The 20,372-nt window shown below is 48.1% G+C and overlaps 1 protein-coding gene across 1 annotated transcript in view; it reads right to left on the reverse strand.

Annotated features, from left to right (window-relative positions):
- Positions 1–20,372, reverse strand: part of LAMB1 (laminin subunit beta 1) — a 46,652-nt gene that overhangs the window by 7,653 nt on the left and 18,627 nt on the right. Inside the window, exons 14-26 of the mRNA XM_074582394.1 lie at positions 19,485–19,643; positions 18,525–18,652; positions 17,955–18,078; positions 17,207–17,411; positions 16,903–17,046; positions 16,576–16,807; positions 15,930–16,093; positions 15,306–15,530; positions 14,250–14,467; positions 14,043–14,139; positions 3,899–4,268; positions 2,011–2,195; positions 528–769 (exon numbers count right to left, since the gene is read on the reverse strand). Coding sequence (XP_074438495.1) covers positions 528–769; positions 2,011–2,195; positions 3,899–4,268; positions 14,043–14,139; positions 14,250–14,467; positions 15,306–15,530; positions 15,930–16,093; positions 16,576–16,807; positions 16,903–17,046; positions 17,207–17,411; positions 17,955–18,078; positions 18,525–18,652; positions 19,485–19,643 — 2,493 coding nt within the window. The remainder of the gene's footprint in view (positions 1–527; positions 770–2,010; positions 2,196–3,898; positions 4,269–14,042; positions 14,140–14,249; positions 14,468–15,305; positions 15,531–15,929; positions 16,094–16,575; positions 16,808–16,902; positions 17,047–17,206; positions 17,412–17,954; positions 18,079–18,524; positions 18,653–19,484; positions 19,644–20,372) is intronic.

The raw sequence follows: 20,372 nt of genomic DNA on the forward strand, positions 1-20,372 counted from the left end.
GACGGGAGCGTGGTGATGCCGAGGAGGGCAGCCCATCGGTGCGAGCAGAAGCGCTGCCTGGCTGGGCGCCGCACAGGCACAGTGTGTGCCCTACGGAGCTGCGAGAAGGAAGAGAGTAACATAGAGGAAAGAAAGCGCATGAACTGAGGACAGGCTTAAGAGGATGGCTCTCAGTCCAGCAGACTTGCTACAGTTCTCTTCACGCGGGAGCTTTGTCCACAGCAAAGGGCTTTGGGTTAAAGCCAGGGCGAGTAAAAGACAGGTGCTTTGTCAGGGCTGGGAAGTGTCGGAGGGAGACCAACACGAAAGGCTGGTGCCTGAAAGCCAGTAGGCCTCAGAGCCCAGTGCTTAAACAGCCCTGTTCTAGCTCACAAAATACCCTGTCATCCAAGAAACATGCACTTTTCAAGAACAAACTGTATCTCACACTGTCAAGCTCTATACAGGTCCTCCCCACTTGTCACTGCCTCGCAAACCCAACATTATTTTTGCTGAAGGTTTTATACCAGCGATTCTCAGCCGCGTACCTTCTCAGCCACTTCGGAGAGGTCCAGGCTCTGCAGCTTGCCTGCGAGTTCATCCAGAAGGCGTGACTGCTCCTCTTGTTTAGCCTTGAACTGGGCCTCCTTCTCATTGATTAAGTCTTCTACTTCCTGCCGCGTTTGTGCTGACAGCTCCACAGCGCTATCGGGGTGAACAGTGGAGGCATTGACCCTCTCCTCTGCCTCCAGGGACATCTGGAAATACTTGGTGATACTATCCAAGGCTCCTGCAGAAATCAGATGGAGCTGCTCAGAAATCTGTTGAGTAACCCAAAGTATGAAGGCTGGCAGATGACACATCAGGGTGAGCGATATGACTATCAAATTAAATAAAATGCTAGCATTTGCAGCTATATTCAGTGCCATTGCAAGGATGACAGAATTTGGCCTGTTGTAGGGGAAAAGAAAAAAAGTTGTTTTTTTTATTATTTTTGCTTGGTTGACAGTGTGTCCAGTTTGCTGGATTTTTAATTTAAGCCTTTCTCTAACCCCAGTGACTGAATTCTGCTTGCCCTGAGGACAAAAGGAGATCAGCCTTTTAGGTTTATAGGGCAACAGCCTGTTTTCTAAGGATTCACTTATCCCAGTAGTTCTTGTTGCTTGCCCTGGGATGTCTGGCTTATGGAGTCACTGCTTGGAAACTGGTCAGCACTTCCTAGGAAAAAAACTGCTTGATGAAAGATGTTGATTTACAGAAGTGCTAGTTTGGGACAACTCCTGGAACGGCCTTGAGCGGGTGTGAGGGAACCCGCAGCGTGGCCATACTCTGCACCTTGGGGCAGCTTTCCTCTGCAGAATGATGCAAGTCGGGAACTCTCCCCTTCTACATCCTACTTGCCTCGCCCTGCAAAATCCCATGTCCACTGGAAACAACCTCAGACTTCCTGCAAAGCAGGAAATTTAAAAAAATAATAAAATAAAATCCTTTGTTTCATGTTGGAATGAAGTCAGCTTTCAAAATTTCCAAAGAATTTGGTGACAGTCCTCTTTCTTCTGCAAATTTTGATTTGTGGCCCATTTCAATGTGCCAATGGGCATGCAGGGCTGCAAGAACTCAGCCCTTACAGTGTGCTCTTAGTCACCAAGACCCAGGTACTTTTTCCAACCAAAGCCAGCAATTTAACAGACTGGGGAGAGCAAGTGAGATGTCCAGGTGTATCTTGGAATCTGCCGCACTTTCACATTTGTTGTGTCTTCTCTAAAACGTATTAATCAAGAGCCTTTAAGACAACTCTGTGCCCCAAGAACTTGAGCTGGCTTTGCACTGTGCAGAGAGAGAAAGAGAGAGGGGTTGAGGGGACAAAACAAAATTCCTGCTGCATCAGCAACTCTGCTAATGCACAGAAAGAAGCTGCCCTCCTAGGAACTGTTTTATTACAGGTTAGAAGATTAACCCAGTATTTAAAACCATGCACTAATTAAATCTTCAGCTACCCCACTGCTTTCTCCCCCTCCCTGTGACACTTACCCCGAACATCAGAGATCTTGATGAACTCTAGCTGTTCTGCGAGTTCTTTCACGACACGGTCTAGGCTTTTGGCATCTGCCTCCAGCACGCTCAGGTCAGCGTCTGTGCTATTGCTCTTCACTGCTAAGGCTGACAGGTTTTCTTCTATGTCAGCTATCTTAACTGTAACATCTGCTGTCAGCTTTCTGTAAAACAGAGGCACAGGACTCAACAGGGGGAGGAGGAAGGGTTGTAAGCCTCGGTGCTTCACTTCAGTGCAGAGTGGTGGTTAGAGCCGTGCCCAGCTTCTCCCACAGCAGGACCTGTCCTCCCTTGGTGGAGCTGTGAGTGATTTGTAACAACATGCCTACCTAGAATACTGTTTTGTTTCCTTTATCATACAAAACTACTTTTTAATCTACAGCACGTTTATAAACTCAAAGCACCAAATTGCTCAGAAAACAGCTGCTTTGTGTAAGATTAACTGGAGGCAGATTCCAGAGGACTGGTGTAATGCTCTTGTACCATGGCAACTGCATAGGTCAGAGTTGACTACTATGATCCATACATAATTTGCTTCACATCCCACACAGCTACAACAGCAGTTTTGATTACTACGAGCTCATGGGACAGATTTGAACTTCAGGAAGCGGGGGGGAAGCCTTAGTTTTAACACAATGGATTCTTTTAGTTCGTCTGTAAAGATCCTTCCTCACCAGCCGTTTCTCTAGAGCGATGAAGAAAAACCTCCCGCCCTCAGCATTTCAGCATGGCCTCAGTGAGCCACAGAGCAGGCTTTAGCTAGTGGGATAACCCTAAAAGGAAAGGCAAGTGTATGTTACACATCAATGCTGCTGCGGAACAGAAGTGGGCATGGGAAGCTATTCCTATCCATGGTGATCTCGCCAATCCCAGTGTTTCCTCATTCTGAAAGAATCAGGCAGTACTTAAGCTCTGTGATCAATTTACAGCTCTCTCAATAGCCCAACAGCCTGCTGTTTTCCAGGAGTCCTTCAAAGCTTAGTACTTCTATACACCGGAGAGGAGCAAGAACACATACGTATATACTTATGATAGGGAAAAGCAGCTCCTCAGCTGCTCTGACCTCTCTCAGTACACAGAGAGTCCAAACGCAGCAGCAACCCCCAGCTCTCCAGCTGGAGAGGGGGAGCTCCAGGGGCACAAGCGTATCCCTAATTGAGACATTTGTGCTTTAATCCTCACTCCTTTGCTTTGTGCAGTCCCCTTCACAATGCACAAGTAAGCTCAAGCAGTTGCACACAGGGCTAGAAAGCATCCGTAATCCTACTCGATGTTAAACTGCTCCATCTCCAAAAGCACAAACTACCATCCTTTGTATGCTTAACCCTAAACCAAAACACAAGGCTCCTACCCCGAGAAAAATGGAAACAATCCTTGCTACAAAGCTGGTGCTTCCCCCCGACATGCTCAGAGTGCAGAAAGGAGCCCAAGTTTCCAACTCATCAGCTACACACGGAAATCCAGGAATTTAATCTCTCCCCTCTTCATTCTCTCACATAATAGCAGTGTTTGTCCTTTGCCCCGGGGGGAGTGCAAGGCAAGCGTGAGTGGCTCTGCAGTTAATTAGCTGCCTGGTATGAAATGGGAGCAGGACAAGCCCTGCCCAGAGCATGGTAGCTGTGATGCTCCTACTTTTCCCAGCTAGGTTTCCGCTCATGGGACAGATGCTCCCTGCTGGCGCTGAGCACGGCGAGGTCCTCCACCAGCAGCACCAGGAGCCCCAGCGTACCTGATCCAGCTGCAGGAGCCGAGCCATGATGTCCTCAACTCAGTGTGGGGGCACCAGTCATCTAAGTAAATCCCAGCTTGCTGGCGCTCCCTCTCCTTCCCATGCTAGACTTATCTACATAACTGCAAACGTACTCACTCTGCTTCATCAAAGAGATTTCCAATGTTCTTCAGGGGCTCGGCAGCTGGGTTTTGAGCAATGATGGTTTTAATTTCACTGAGCTTCTCCTCCAGGGTGCTGAGTGTCTGCTGGTATGGGCCAGTGACTCCAGTGATTTTGAGGGCATTAGCCCTATCCAGGAACTGCTGGGTCCTATTAGACAGCTCACTGATGATCACATCCCAGAGGGCAAAGCACTGGTGGCATGGCACGCAGTCAGGGAAGAAGCCTGAGTAGCCCCGGGAGCACTTGTCGCAGCGCGGCCCTTCCACCCCTTCATTGCAGATACACTGCCCAGTGGTGCGGTCACATTGCGGGGTCTGGATGCCATGAGGGTTGCAATCACAAGCTGGAAGGAGAAAAAGGCACGTGTAAAGGCTACGGGGAGGGAAATGAGGTTGACACTAGCAGGGAGACAAAAAAAAACTAAAAAAATCAACCAGCTGTAATGAGGTAGGAAAATGAGTATTGAAGTGGTCTGTGTCTGAATTACAATCAGCTAATTGTGGATGTCTCTGCTTGGGTATGGGGGAACCAGGGCTGAGTGTGAAAGGGGAGAGAGACAAGGAAATAACTCTAGGGGACACCAGGATTTGCACATCTTAGAAACAAGCACAATAACGGAGGAAGGATGGACACTTCTTGCAATGTTTGGATGTCAGTTTGATAGCAATTGAAGGCAAAGACCACAGTTTCACTCCTACAATGAAAAGTAAGTAGAATAAGGCTTTCCATGTGGGAAAAAAAACAACAGGCAGGCACACAGCAGAGGGCTTTAAGAGCAAAACTGAAGTGAAATAGAAAAAGTGAACAAGGAACAACCATTTACTGTCTCTTGCAGCACAGGAGTAGGGGTCAACTGAAGAATCCAGCAGATCAAAAATCAACCACCCTCTCCTGCACCTCCCATAAACAGCACAATAAAAGCTGATCACACAACACTTAGTTAAGTGGCAGAGCTCCCTACCACAAGACACTGCGGGTGCTAAAAGTTGAGGTGGCTTCAAAGAAGCACGTAACAAGTTTATGGAGTAACAGGCCTTGAGAGATCTTCTATGCAGAGATACAGGGTCTGGCTCAGGACGTGCTCCTGCCACAGATGGTGGGAAAACAGTCACAACAGCCTCGAGGAGCCTCAACCGGGGCTGACGTTTTTGGCATACAGAAAATGGAAAAAAATCAGGCAGTGAAAAGTAGAACGGAACAAAGAATGTGGTCATGGGCATCCCTGTCTGAGGGAGAAGAGAGCAGTCTTCTCCAATACAGCTGCTAACGATGAAGAGCCTACACACTGCTTGTCACCCTCAAGTGGGAATGAGGATAGTTAACAGATGATTTAGGTTTTTTAATTTTTCATACTTTGAGCACCAACTCAGGAGTTAGTATTCACACCCTCCTGAAAGGGACTTTCATTCTTATTTTATTTTTATAACTGAACACCTACCTGTCTTTATATGCTAGTCAGGTTAAGACCCAGGGGCTCCAGGTGGCTGCCAAATGGGAGTGATAAGGTTTGGGCAACGCCCTTTTTTAACAAGCTTTTAGAATAAAGATGCATTTCTTTGGCACTAACTGGCCATTAAGAGAAGTTACTCAGCTTACTGATGCAAGGTCATTTCTAAAAGCACAGACACAAAATATTGTACACAATAACGCTATCAGAAGAAGCATTTCCATGCAACGGGGCTGCTACTTGACCTCTCCGCCTCCTTAATTACGCAGGCAGCAGCGGCAGCAGAGGAAATTACCAACCTGCAAAGCTTTTAATAAAGGGATGGCAGCAAAGAACAAAAAGAGAGGCCTTGACAATAGGCAGGTCATCTACCTACCATTGTGGCAGAGTCCCCCCGAAGCAGGTCAAGCATGCATTCCTTGAACAGGAAAAGGACTGAGCTACCTGATAAAAGCCTTCACTTACACATCCATTTACCAGGCATCCTGGAAGGAGGTTAATGGCTCAAAAAGGTCCATAAATCAATTCACATACCCCAAGCACATGGCCCCTTGGAAAAAGGGCAGAACACAAAGCTGTTTTCAAGATTATACATTGTTTGCTTCAATGCCAAAACACAGTGGTGGTCTTCAGTTCAAAAGTTACACAAAGAGCCTCAGCAGAACAAATCGCTCCTCAACAAAATGACGTTCTTGTACAATGTGAATATGATAGGCAAGAGACAAAAATAACTTCTGCTGCCTGCACAATTGAGCAAAATGGTCCTTTGTTCTTTGAATTATACCCTGACACAAGAGATTGTTTTTACTTTACATCGAAAGTGCTTAAGTAGTCAACTCGCCATGGAATATGTTCCCTGCAGGCAAACGTCGAGTTCCTGTTTGAAGGAGGTCAGTTAACCCTTCTGTCAACTAATAAGGCCCTCGGTATAATGATGAATTGTCCAAATTCCTCTGCATAGAAAGAGGCTACACAGCATGTGGTTTTTCTCAAAGATCCTGAGATCTGATCAAGTTACATGAATACTTGCTGCTGGCAAATCAGATCACTATATTTACTTGTGGATTTAAAAAGCTTAAAGTGAAAAAAGAATACCCATGTTGGTAATTCTACTCCTGAATACCTGCATGTTCAGGAAAGGCAGATGACATGGCTTTAGTAGCATTTACATGGTAATGTGGATTCCAAAATCTTTGGAGCCAGAAAACGCTGGGGAAGGGGAGAAGGGAATTTAAGCACTAACTCATTTTCAAAGTGAAAACCCAAACTCCGTGGCTGCCAACTGGGAGATGATAAAGAGCAAAAAAGTAATTTATTCTAAATGCAGCACAACAGTTGTAAGAATCATCACATTTCTAGAATTCTACAAAACTTCCAAACTGGGCTTTGTGGGACCCACAAGAAAATGGTACAAGGCAGCTAGAAACATTACTGTGGGTTGTTTATCTGGTTTCGGACTCTCTATCAAGCCCAGAAGCAGGCAGTGCTGGCTCTGCATTACTTTAGTAGTGTGAATCCAACATCTATAAAATGGCTTTCAAAAGGGCCAGTTTCACACTTGCTTTTTCTTTTCTTTATGATCTTCCAAAGGCATTAACCACGCACAGGACCACACCAGCTTTCAAACCAAAACGTAAAACTGAAGATAATTTTATCTCTATTTTTAAGTAAAATCATATAGCCTAAAGGAAAACAAGAAAAAGCCTCCCTAAGAACAGGAATAAGAAGATTCCAGTAGATTCTATTTTTTTCCATTTTGAAAATTTGGGAGGCGTGTCTACACGTTATTAGTATGGTATCTCTAGCTACAGCCCTCGGACAACTGCTTACTGTGGCACTGACTGAAACATTTCTAAAATTCTCACAAAAGTATCACTGCTCCTCTTACACTTCACATCCTGTGAGCAAACCTTTCATCTCACAACTGACATGTGCATGCCAGTTTTTGGTTACACGTGATCTTGTTTTTTAGAGTCTAGATGACCTGCGCCAAGCACTTCAGCCACAGTTGAAATAATCTCTGTTCCTCTCTAGAGTCAGTCTCTGAGTGCTTCTGTGAGATGCTGGGTTCCAATTTATGGATGCACCATTAACAACTAAATTCGGCCATCCAGAAACCCACACAAACTGCTCTTCTGCCCTCCAAGGCCATGTGGAGCAGGATCCCCACCACCTCCAACACCTTTAGTGGAGGAGTCTTGTATCCTGTGCCCTGGCCAACGCCAATAGGCTATTTCATGCCCTGGCACATCCAAGGACCTTGCAGAGAGCACCTTCCCTTTACAGCATGGTGGGAATCAAACCCTTAACTGACTTCAGCTGTGATGACTTCCCAAGAGGAGGTAAGCAAGCCCAGTACAAGACCATATAAAGTCTTCTAGGTAGCAAGGAGCACCTTTAACACCATGGGCCACCAGGCAAATAGCTCAGTGCACAGGTTTTACTTCTTTGCCTCAGGCAACACTGCTTACCAAGCACCTGCTGGCTTCAGTCTCTGTAGGATTTCAATGCACAACTTTGTCCTAAAGTGACAAAAAGGAAATTTTGTCCTAAAGGGACAGAAGCACAATGACAGTGAAAGGAAAGGAGAACCTTCTAGCTGGTGTGGACTGGAAAAGGCTAGCACAGGATTGCAAATAGCTCATGGAAGAATAACCATGTGCCCATCATTACAGTTACACATCCATCACTCATGATAGTAGGTGCACATCCACCGAAAGGATTCATGTGCCCTTTGATTATCACCGCCAATGAGCTGGGATGTGAAAACAGGAGATGCCCTGATTCCCATCACCTGCTAGAAACAGAGCAAACACCGTGCCAGAATGATCCAACATACCATGCCCAGCATTGATTTTGGCCAAAGTACCCCAGCATCACATCTAGCCACAGTACAGTTCTTGCTCCTCTACCACCTCATTTTGTTTATGTCCAACTATTCCTATGGCCACCATGTGAGCCAACTTCTGTGCAGTCCCATGCTAACGATGCTCTCTGTTATAGCAGTTTTGCTTGTGATGTACTTACTGAGGCTAATGCAAACATGATCTTCAAAGTATAGTATGGCTCTGGAGATTTTGGCTCTAACCAGCGCACTCCTAAGTCTGACGTAACACTTGAGTAGCTATACCACATGTAATTTTAGCATATGGCCTGGTTTATTTAATTTTCCCTAAGAAGAACAAGAAATATGCAGGCACATCTAGGGATGCAGAAGCGTTTCTGATATTATCCAGTAGCTAGTGATGGCTTTATACTCCACTTAACATAGTATTTGTGGAATAGGGAAAGACATAAAAGTCCTGTAAGATCTTTTCAAATGCCGTACCTACGCTTACATGGCTAGAAATTAGAAACAGTCATTCATTTTGCACTGTAAACCCACACAGATGCTGAGTTTACTGCGAGACATTTAGATGCCTTAACCAGTTTGGGTTGGAAACGGCCTTCAAGACAAATGGTTGATTATTCTCCCTTCACACGGAGGAGTGGACGAAGGCCAGGGAGAAGGGCTGCAAGTTAACACGGTCTGGGCCGCTTGCTTCTAGGATCAGTTAGACAGGGATCAAATCTGTCCCTGGGTAAGCAGAACAGAACACTGCAGTACCTCCCATGGAAAATACAGCAGAGGAAAAGAAGTTTTTTGAAATCATTGGTCAAAGATCTGACGGTTTTCAAAAGAGCATTTACTACATTAAACAATAGGTTTCTGTTTCGAAATGTCATTTTGGAACCGGGTGTATTGTTTTCTTTTAATTGAGTGTTTAACTCAATCAGACATTCTTCTGTGGCATACTCTGACTTAAGTGAAATCACATTTTTGACAGGAACATTTTCTAGCCAAATTCTTCAGTCAAGATCTGCTGATTAGCAACTTATGACTAGAAAAGCTTGTAGCCGCATCTATTCACAAACGCATGTGCACACATGTGCAGGCACACAAAGAGTATCGAGTAATTTTTATACCACCTTGATCAATGCATTTATCCTTCAGTAACGTTTTTTTCCTGATCTTAAAGATAAAAGTAACACTCATACAAGTTTATTGAATGCAAGCTTGTAGAAACCTAAGAGGAGAAATCCCAAAGTAGTAAATGACTGTCTCAAGTGCTTTGCTTCAAGCTCACAAGGATCTATGAACCACTTTGTCTTTCACTTTCTCTGAGAGCTCTGCTACCTTTCCCTCTGATTTTAAATATTTAGAACTCACTTCCACTTGAGACACTGCAATTTAGTATGTGACATATTTGCCTATCACTTAAACTAAGGTGTGTCAGAGCAGTTGATACTACAGCTGAGATGGTGTAACGGATACTGAAAGGTCTGCATGAAGATCAGTCTCAGTGCTTAATGCCTTTATTGCAGGATGCCAGGAACAAGCGAGTGCCACACATCATCCTACACAGAACAGAAACCATTTTTGCAGAAATATTTTCCTTACTGCTTGAGATTGGGAATGGAGAACATCAAATGTTTAACTCCTCCACAGCAAAAAAACAAAGGGTTTGTTCAAACATGATTTCCTGGCATCGTTTCCTGGTGGTAGTGAGGCACTATGATGATAAAACCATTCAGCAATTTGTAAGGTTTGAAGTTTTGCAGAGCTAGCAAATTTCTGCTGAATAATCAGCTATTGATTCAAATTACCCTGTAAGGCTATTGCTAACTCCTCAGCGTTATGATTTTCAGTACGACTGTTAAGATAAGATCCCAGCCTAGAATTACTAGAGTTGTGCTGCATTTTAACATGCTAGCAGATCTTGCCAAAAGGGCAATTTTCTGGAAACAATCAATGTACATTATAATATTTTAAGAACACAGGTCAACTGAAATTATGAAACTCAAAGTAAAAATTATACTTCCTTTAGCGTAGAATTTCTCTGACTTCCTTTAGACACTTATCACAGAAGGAAAAGAAACATCTGCTAACCCTTCTCTTTGCACCATAAACACCTCCTATAAAAGCAGCCTACGCGACTAGTTTAAGACCCAGGTGTTAAATTAAGGTAACGAAGCCTATTCTTAAATGGCAATGGAATAATTTTCAGTGAACAGATGCTTTGGCACCAGGTACATAACAAAGATTAAAAACTGAGAAAAACAACTTTCTGCCAATGTCTGCAATGAGTATTTGATAAGAACATGACTTTTTTTTCATCTTAGTTCAACTAGATTCTGTGTTTTACAATAGGGCTTGATACTGAAGTCCAGCACAGAAAAATATTGACAAAGGTATGCTCCTTCTAAAGGGGAGATAGATAGATAGATAGCAATACAACCTAATTTTCAATCTCATACAGTGCCTTTTAAAATGCACTCTGTTCTGTTTCTTCAATTGAAACAGTAATAATAAGTAAAACTGTCGTCTGCTTTATATTATATGAAACACATAAACTTCAAATATCTACCGTGCAAGAGCATTGTTTGAGCTGCCTCTGCACTCACACCGTATCTCAGAGGCTTCCTGGGAGCCTCCTGCCAGCAGTGTGCTTTGCGGGCTGAAGTCTGCGCCGAGCTCAGCGTGCCGAGTCCTGCACTTTGGTTGCCAGGCTTTGGAAAAGCTCCAGCAGAGTGCCTGGGAGACTTGAGTGTGATGAAATTTGTAATTCTATCATTTACTACCTTAGCAAGGATTTTTATGCACATGCACACGTTCACGTGCAGGCTTGTATAGAGCTGCATACAGCTGGTAGCTGAAGCAACAGCCAGAAGAGTCCTGCAAAGGGGCTGGCGCTGACCCCCGAGCAGATGATGCTCCCTGCACAGCTCCTGCTCACTGTAACCCTCACAGGGACCTGCACGAGGCCAAGAGAGACACGCTGGGCTTTTCCCCATCCTCTAGGCCTCTCCTTGTGCTTGTTTCAGGCATTATGTTAAATTAAATGAGGAACTGCTTTTTAAAGCATGGGGTAAACAGTCTCCAAAGAGCCAGTCCTACAGACTCTCTGCGGTGTGTATTCCCCGATGAACATTTGTGGGTGGTGGGAGCGTACCCAGTACCAAGGGGTCAAGATGCTGCCCAAACGTAGGCAGCTACCTAAGCTTGCCCCAGCAGCCTGGTCCCGGTGTGATCACTGGGGACGTGCAAAGAGGAGACATCAGATGATGCTTTCTCTCCACCACAGGAAGCACAGACTGCAAATCAAAGCACCTAGACCAGGTGCAAAAACCTGTCTCCCCCAGCTTCTGCTTCAGCATCTCTGATCTTACCAAGATTTCTACAAAACAAGTCACAGGCAGCAGCCTGCAATGGTCACCGCCACTGGTAGGGACAGTGGGGAAGCGTGCCCTGGAGTCTGGTTTCTAACGAAGCATGCTGGGACCCCAGGGCCACATTCCACAGCTCGGTGCTGCCCCAAGTGCCTGGGAACCTGTTGGGGCCTGCAGCCCCTGGCCTGTCTTAGATGGGCCGTTTTGTACATCTCCACGTAGCTGTGTCCAGAGGTTATTTGCAGGTACTTGTGTTCACATGACCTGACTTTTGGCTTTTTAGTAATTAAAAAATTTGTAAAGGGTGTCACAGCAACGTGGGAAGAACAGTCCACACATCTCAGCAGGAGCTTGTGTCTCTTGGTGCCAACAGCCTGAAGACCTCTTGCGAAGAGATCACACATTACTGTCCCTTGAGTGATGCACCCTGTGATTTCCAACCTTGAGCAGAAGCCACTTGCCCTGGCCAGTGGGGAATCCCACCCTGGAGCTGTCAGGACTGACGTCCAGACCTCTGCATCAGCTCAGTGCCCGCAGTGAAGACCGTCTGTCCATAATCACACAGTTCCGAGCTCTTGCTGCTCCTCATCCAGATCAGTTTGTATTTTCTTCCTGAATGCAGCACAAAATGTGGCCATATTGGCTGTCTGGGCCAGCGTGAGCATTCCACCAAGGGCAGGTGGCAAACACCATGGCCAGGAGTCCATGTGCCCCCTGCAGCTGGAGCCAACATCTTTGCGGTGAACCCCTGTCTCAGTTCCAGCTTCACCTTGGCCACAGGCCATACTTAAGCTATTTTCCAGGGACATTGTTCTGCAGCTCCTTAAATGGCAGTTTTCCAGTGCGCCTGCAAACCGCTTACCGCTGAGAGCTGTTACCTGCCCACGCAGCAGCTGCGCATCTGCCAGCCTGAGTATCACCCCTCCGCTTGTTGGGAGGACTGAGGAGTCGCTTCTCTCCCTGCTGAGGAAGGATGGGAGATGGGGCGGGAGGTGCTGACCCCACCATGCCAGGGAGACTCAGCAACGCCATGGGGCTGGATGTGCTGCACGAGTGAGCGTGCACTTGGAGCCCATCTGGGGCAGCTCAGCCCTGGACACCGGCTCTCCCCACCTCCACAGAAACCTCCTCTCGGATGCAATCCTGAAGGAAAATCTGCATTTCCACCCGAGCGAGTCTCCCGTGTCACTTGGGGGCAGAAGGGGTGGGCGGGTTGGAAGGAGAGCAGAGAGTTTGCATGGTAAAAGCAGGCTCTGCAGAATATATCCTCTCTTTACTTCAGAAACGTTAAAAAGCAGGCTTTCTCGTGCTCAAAAGGCAGCAGGAACTCCATGAAAGACCAGAAATGCTGGTATGCTGCAAAATCCTGCTGATAAGGTCTGCAGATGGACTCCATCAATAAACCCTGATGGAGACAGCTGATACCAAGAGACAATCCCTGCCCCGGAGCCAGCAGGGTCAGCGCCCCTCACCACGCCAGAACACACACAGCCTCCCCGAACGCCTGCCTCACCCCCTGAGAAACCCAATATGTACTTAGGAACTGGGACAATTCCCCAGTCCTTTCATCTGCTGCATTAACCAAGTAGCTGTGACCTCCCTATCTGGTTAGATAATGCGCTCTAAGGTATCTCTATTGTAAGGGATTTATTAAAGACCACAGCAAGCACATTCCTCCCTGCAGGAAAAAATACCTTAATCTACTGCAAACCCTCCTGGCAAAGGCTCCTATTTGAACAGATCAGAGATACAAGTTTGTTCTGGTCTGGACAGTGTTTGAAGTTTCTTTCCCAGCTAATGAACAGGCTTGTTTATAATGAAAGGACAGAGAGCATCCAGTTTTCTAAACAAGCAACTTCATAGCTGTCTGTTTTGCGGGATGTAGCTATGGCTAACCCGCTCCATGGTCTCCGCTCACTCCTTTATTTTCATCTGAAATATAAGGAAAGTCTCCTACTAAAGAAAAAAAAAACAAACTATTTCTTCAGGCCCAGTCTCCCTAACAAGACACAAGGAGATAGTGGTCTTCCACTACGTTCAATCAAAAGGCAAAGGAAACTGGTTTCCAGACCAATTCTCAAACCTGAACACTTGCAATACAGTTTCTTACCACGCTGGCTTACCTGACAGAATTGCAACCTAACGGTTAAATAAGTTAGTTTCCAAACAGAGGTTTGTTGCTAAATATGGGTCTGACAAGAAAGAAAATAAACCAGGCTGGCGCTGGGCTGGGCTCCTGCTGCGTCTGCTGTCCCTGGAGGCACCAAAACCCTGGGGGCAGACCCCGCCATGCCCTCCTCCCTCATTTCCCAGGCTCGTGTGGGCACTGGCGGGGGTCACCGAAGGGCTGCTCCCAGCAGGGGTGTCCCAGCACACCGGCAGGTGATGGCATGCCCAGCCACTAGCCAACAGGTCATTTCCAAAAGGAGCAGGTGGAGCAGGCGCTGGGGCTGGACTCACCTCGGCACTCCACGCTTGGGTCGCCCCAGAAGAGCTCCTGGCACTCCCGGCAGGTCCGGCCTCCGAATCCCGGCATGCACTGGCACTGCCCCGTGAACTGCCAACAAAAAAAAACACAACCCGACAAGAGAGGTGACCACCTCAGCAGCTGGGCCCCGGGCCGGTGCGGAAGCCGAGCCGCCGCAGCACGCCCCGCGCTCCCCTCACCTCGTTGCAGGCGGGCCCGAGGGCGCGCGTGGGGTGGCAGTCGCACTGCTCGCAGCCGGCGCCGCCGGCCAGACGCCACGTGTGTGGGGCGCAGCGGTCGCAGGTCTGCCCCACCACGTTGGGGAGGCACCGGCACTGCCCCGTGGCTGCCTCGCAACGGCAGCTCTCCGAGCCCTCGCAGTCCTCCCGCACGGTGCCCAGGTAGTTGCAGACGCACTCTGTGAGGGAAAGCACGGCGCCCCGATGTCAGCCTGCCCTCTCGTTACCAGGCTGTTTAGCCTCCAAGTCCCCACAGGAGTGGGCACACAGGGGCACATCCCAATGCCCATGGCCAGGCCTGGCCGACCCAACGCTGAAGGACACCCAGCCCTGCTTAAGAGCCATTCCCATGTCCCCGGCCGGACACCTCTACAGCTTCTGCCCCAGCACACAGGAGGCGACATGAGCCCCTCATTCCGGCAGTCTAGCCTTCCTCCTCTTTTGCTCCCTCTGTACGCAACCAAAGCCCAAGCCTGCCCGGCTCCTGTCAGCTAGCTACAGTGGCGGATCTGCTTGGAGCGGCTGATGGCATGTCAAGCAGAGCAGGGCTCCGCTCACCCACCCAGCGACCCGTCTACCCTGCCTGGCTGCGTCCAGCACCGAGGGAGAGGAGGATCTGCCTCCCCACCGCCTGGTTCAGCTCCCAGCTCCCTCCTGCTGCCCAGCCACAGCTACAGGAACGCTGGTGTAAAGAAAAGCCAAACCCTCAACCTGCCGTCCACCATCTCTGGAGAAGAAGTAAACAAAGACAGCTAACAAGATGGCAAGAAACACCCCTCCCACAAAACCCCCGTCCCTTCAGCGCATGTAAATGCTGTCCCTGCTCTCCCCATTAAATGTAAAGGACTCCTCTCCCGGCCAGGAACCCTGCTGAGCTGCAGAGCAGCTGCACGCAGCTCCAGCTGGAGGTAATTAAGTTTCCCCTCCACTCCAAACACTCCCAGGTAAATCAAAAAGAGCTCAGGCGGCCCCATGACATGGCTGGTGGAGGGATTGCAGTTGTGTTTCCCCACTCACTTCTGCAGTCCTGCTGCAGGGCGCTCCCATAGTAGCCCTGTTTGCAGAGGTGGCAGTTTTCGCCCTCCGTGTGATACAGGCACTTCATGCACATTCCCGTCTTCTTGTCGCAGGCCTCCGGGTCAGTGGTGTCGATGTTGTTGTTGCACTGGCATGGCTGGCAGGCGCCGCCAACCTCGTCGGGGCTCCCAAAGAAGCCAGACGCACATTCATCACATCGACTGCCTGTTTGAACAAACAGGCACGGTGGGAATTACCATCACAGCTCGCTAGCGTGCAGCCCCGTAAATGGCAAGACTGAGGCAAGACAATAAAGGCCATTAATGGGGGGGTGTTAACTGGATCATGCTCAAAGCAACAGAGGCGGTGGCAGCTTGGTCCGGTCCTATCCACCTCTGACCACCACCAGTCATCCCTCGCCATGATGCTGGGGATGAGGTTCACGGTGGTGCTGGCATCACGTGCACAAGCTGCTCTGCCCTGGCACCTTCCAAGTGCTGCCAACCTTCAGCAGCAACACATGGATGCTGGTGCTGTGGTCACATCCGACAACCCATATGAACATACGCCTTCTCACTGGGAGGTTCAACCCAGCCAGCCCCCCTCCATGCATCTGCCAAGTACCTATGTATCCCACGCTACAGACACACACGACTTGCAGCGTGACCGGATCCTGGTAACAGCCGCTGGCAAACTGGCGTCCACTCTCAGGGCCATCAGGGCAAGGGCAGGGGCGGCAGTGGTCACCTGATCCCAGGACGGGGTCTCCGTAGTAGCCAGCCTGGCACCTGCGTGATGGGGTACATGGCATGCAGGGGACCGCAGGCAAACGGACTGAAGCCTTGTTATAACTACAGCCAGGTTTTCAACCACCAGGAAGAATCAAAGCACAGAAATGTCCTTACAGCTATCCTGTGCTACTCGCACTCCAAGCAGTTGTGCCCACAGAGACAAATTTGTCTGGCTTACATCAGCCTAAGAGCAGGAGACCCAAAGCAGATGTCTCTCAGGAGACTGGCAATGGAGAAAGCCTCTCTGAAACCCCCCCCACAACACAATCTTGGACATTTGGGCAGGTGCTGCTGGGAGCCACAGGCAGGGAAGAGGGGGCCCTCATTCCCATCCTCCTCCAGGATCACTAGCGCTGCTCTGGCTTCCACGATCCAGGGACTTTCCCCATGGATTCACACCCACCTGAGCACCAGTGCCCGAGGGGAACGGCTGCTGTGCCCATCCTGCTGGGGGGAAGGAGAGGGGGCACGCACTGTACCTCTCGCAGTTGTGCCCTGCCGTGTGGTCCCGGCAGCTCAGGCACTCCCCGGTGTAGGGGCTGCAGTCGTCGGCGTGGCCGTTGCAGTGGCAGGGCTGGCAGCTGGGGAAGCCCCAGAAGCCGGGCAGGCAGCGGTCGCACTGCCGCCCATACACCCCAGGGAAGCAGTGGCACTGGCCCGTCTCTGCATCGCAGAAGGCGTTGTAAGAGCCTCGGACATGGCACTCACACGCTGCAACGAGAAGGGGAGAGGGCCTGCGTTACCCGGCAAGCCCTAAACGCAGGGCCCCGACCGCAGCACAGCCCAGAGCCAAGGGTTTAACATACGTCGGCATCCACTTGGCCCGAATCCAAAGGTGCCAGGGGCACATCTGTCACACTGTCTTCCAACAACGTTGGGACGACACTGGCACTGTCCTCCGCTGGGATCACACACCGAACTCAGGGAACCCTGGGGGTCACACTGGCACGCTGAGTGGAGAAAAGCATCAGGGGGAATGAGTACCACCGTGCAGGACATGAACCACCTGCCTCATCCCATGCACACGCCCTTCCTCGTGCAAACCATTCTCCCTGGAAGCGTCATCCAGCTTCCAGGCGCAGTTTGCCCTACAAGTAGATGGTTACGTACATAACGCGGTCTCGTGTAAAAGCGCAGAAATGCTGAATATGATGTTCTTGCAGACATCTGTCATGGGGGTTTTCACCACACTCCTGCTGTTTTCCAGACACCGGTATCTTTGGAAAGTTTCCCAAGCACTGTTCGTGACTACGTCTTCACCTGAGCCTCCCACTGTAAAGATGTCCAGTGATTTGCAGTATGGCATGAGAACAAGCTACAAAACAATTTCACAATGACAAAGTGTCACTATTTCTATATAGCCTCCACCAAAATTGTGAAAATTCAGTATTATCCTGCTTCCTATCATCTTTTTTTGACCCAAAAGCAAAGAGCCAGACAGAATTTGGAAGGGAAATGATGGTATTTCTCTAGTTTTTGGTGGAATAGTTCTGGTATCTACCAAATTCTTACCAAATCTACCAAATTCTATCCATTCAAAAGAAAAAGGTTGACGTTGACATTCATGACATACATGGCACACATTAGCCTCCTCAAAGAAACTAAAGGTCTGTGGAACAACCTGCAGTCCTGTAAAATACAGCAAAAGCCTTTTAGCAGAAAAACAACCCGCATATTTTGAGACTGAAGAAACCTACACTGCTTACATTGTTCAGTTAAAATCTGGCTTCAGCCGTAAGCAACAACACTGTAAAATATTACTTTGGATTCACACAGATGCATGCCAGAGGAGATGCAAACTTTCAAGCTTTTAAATACACTTTTATCCCAGAGCAGCCCCGAAAGAATTTCTGCTCACAGAGTCAATGAGCGTGTATGGGCTCTCCGTCTCCGTATCCACCGAGGAGTACTGGGGCAGCTCCAGGCGGATGGTGTAATTCAGACCCTTCTCGAAGCAGACAGGCCGCGGGAGAACGACGTATCTGGATTAGGAAGAGGAAACAATTCTTACTTCAAACATCCAGCACCATAAAGCGTTTCAGGTGGCCCTATAAAGCAATCGAGATAACGGAAAGCAGCCAAGACCGCGCAGAACAAAAGGTACGATGTGAAAGAGGCAGTTTGGAGGCTTGTGCAAGTCAGAACCGGAAAAGCTTATCGTCAAGGTAAAGAATCATACCTATGTTCTCTCACAGGCTGTGCAAACACTTCCCCCCCTCTTTACTCAGTGAACAAAACCATTCAGAAAACAAGAATAAACTTAAAAGCTTTGAGTCTACAAACACAATGCTAAATACATTTTTATAACCCATTGGAAATTAAACTTCATCCGTTTTTATAGGGACCATGGCAAGCTGAACATGTGACCTTACCCTGGTTCAATTTTTAAAATGTTTTTACTCCTTTTGGCCTATCCAGTTATACCGACCTGGAGCCGGGTGACAGTGAGACGACCTGATTATCATCATCAGGAACTGTATTGCCACAGCGGCTGCCCGTGGGAATCTTGCCTGGGCGTGAGACGCTGATCACAGCTTTTTCCCACTGATCCGGCAACTGAGGGAAAAAAAGGCTCATCAGCATCAAGCAACGGCCATAAGCTCCTGGCAACATCCACAGCTCAGTCCAGGAAAAGCGTGCACACAGACAGGATGGTCACTGTGCACACTTCAGGGAGGATGGGGCTGTAGTTCCGGCATCAACGGGGCATCTACCAGCTGCAGGCTTAGGCTGAGACGAGACAAGGCAAGTGCTTCCGGGCATCCTCCAGCACCACCGGCTCTCTCCCTCCCTCTCTCCCAAAAAAAAACAGGACTAGGTGAAGGTGGTCAGCAGCTCCATCTGCACACGGCATCAGTCAGTTTGTCAACCTCTTCTTCTGCCACCTCTGGGTACTGCACCTGAGTATTTCACCGCAGTCAACTGCTGCCAAGCTCTAGGTAAGGAGCTGGGGGAAATTCTTCTCCTTCCCTTCACCCTGCAAATTACCTACAGTCAAAACCAACTGCTTGCAAACTCTTGGCTGCAGGCATTCAACATCCAAGACAGGCAATGTGTCTTCTAAGGTACATAACAGCATTTCCACCCATTTGAAGGCCATCTGGCCGATGCCAAATTTATATTTTAATCTGCCCTGATGGGACTTGTCACTTTTTTATTTGCTCATTAAACAGGTGCTGAAACAATGCAATAATGAATGGAAATGTAAAGCAAATAATACTAGTAATAGTCAACATCTTGGATTTTCTCACATCTCAGACATTTAACTGGGCGTCCACCCTTGCCTTTGAGTCCTGATTACTCCTGGAAGCGCCGGGGTCCTGTCAGTTGTGCACTGGGACAGCCAGTGCCTGCCAGGAGGAAGCAATGCCCCTACTCACACACCTACCTGTGGCTCGTAGCGGACCAGAATATCATACTCCATGGAGTAGGGGATGTTGTCGATGTAGAATTCCAGGTACGCCCCTTCAGGGACCCTTACAAATCCTATGCCTGTCCATGATGGTGTGCGGTCTGGTGTGTACTGGCGCTCTATTATGTTTACTCCCTACAAAAACAAGGAACAGACATTTTAATACCAATACATTAAATTTGCGACTCCCAGGGGAGTGCATGAAGTGATGAGTTTTGCTGATGGATCACTTCTGCAGTGATCTATTGTTTGCATCCCAGAGAACACGAATTCCCTTTGAAACACGTGTGCATGCACATCGTTGCCCTTCCACTTAACAATATACAAAAAGCAAGAAAGATAAAACAAAACAACACTGCACAACTCTTCATCAATTTCTCTGTTACACTGGGGAATTAAATTTAAAAACTTGCTGTGAGTAACTAATCCACCAGCTACAACATCTCATTCACTGTATGACTTTCACATCATACTTGTAGCAGTAGGATTTACTGCAGTGGCACATTAACTGCTCTATTAACTGCTGAAGCTGAGTGCTAATTACTTCCTGACTACACTGGGCTGCTTCAAACCAAACCACTGCTCAGGATAATATCTGAAAAGCAGATCATGTCTGTCATGAGTAGGGTGTCAATAAATAACAGAGACTCTAATCATTGATAGATATTTAATAGCCAAATCAATCCTTTCAGTCTGAGGTGACAGGTTTTTATCAGCTCCTCTTTATATAATGCAAAGAAGAAGAAAAAAGCAACAAAAAATGGAAACGTGTGGTGTTCAAACTTCCCGTTTCAAATATATCTGCATCCATGAATAGTTCTTTCCATAGAAAAACATCCTGCACATTCTTAAGGAAGCTGCTTC

Source organism: Larus michahellis, chromosome 1 (assembly GCF_964199755.1).
Source record: "Larus michahellis chromosome 1, bLarMic1.1, whole genome shotgun sequence".
NCBI lineage: Eukaryota > Metazoa > Chordata > Aves > Charadriiformes > Laridae > Larus > Larus michahellis.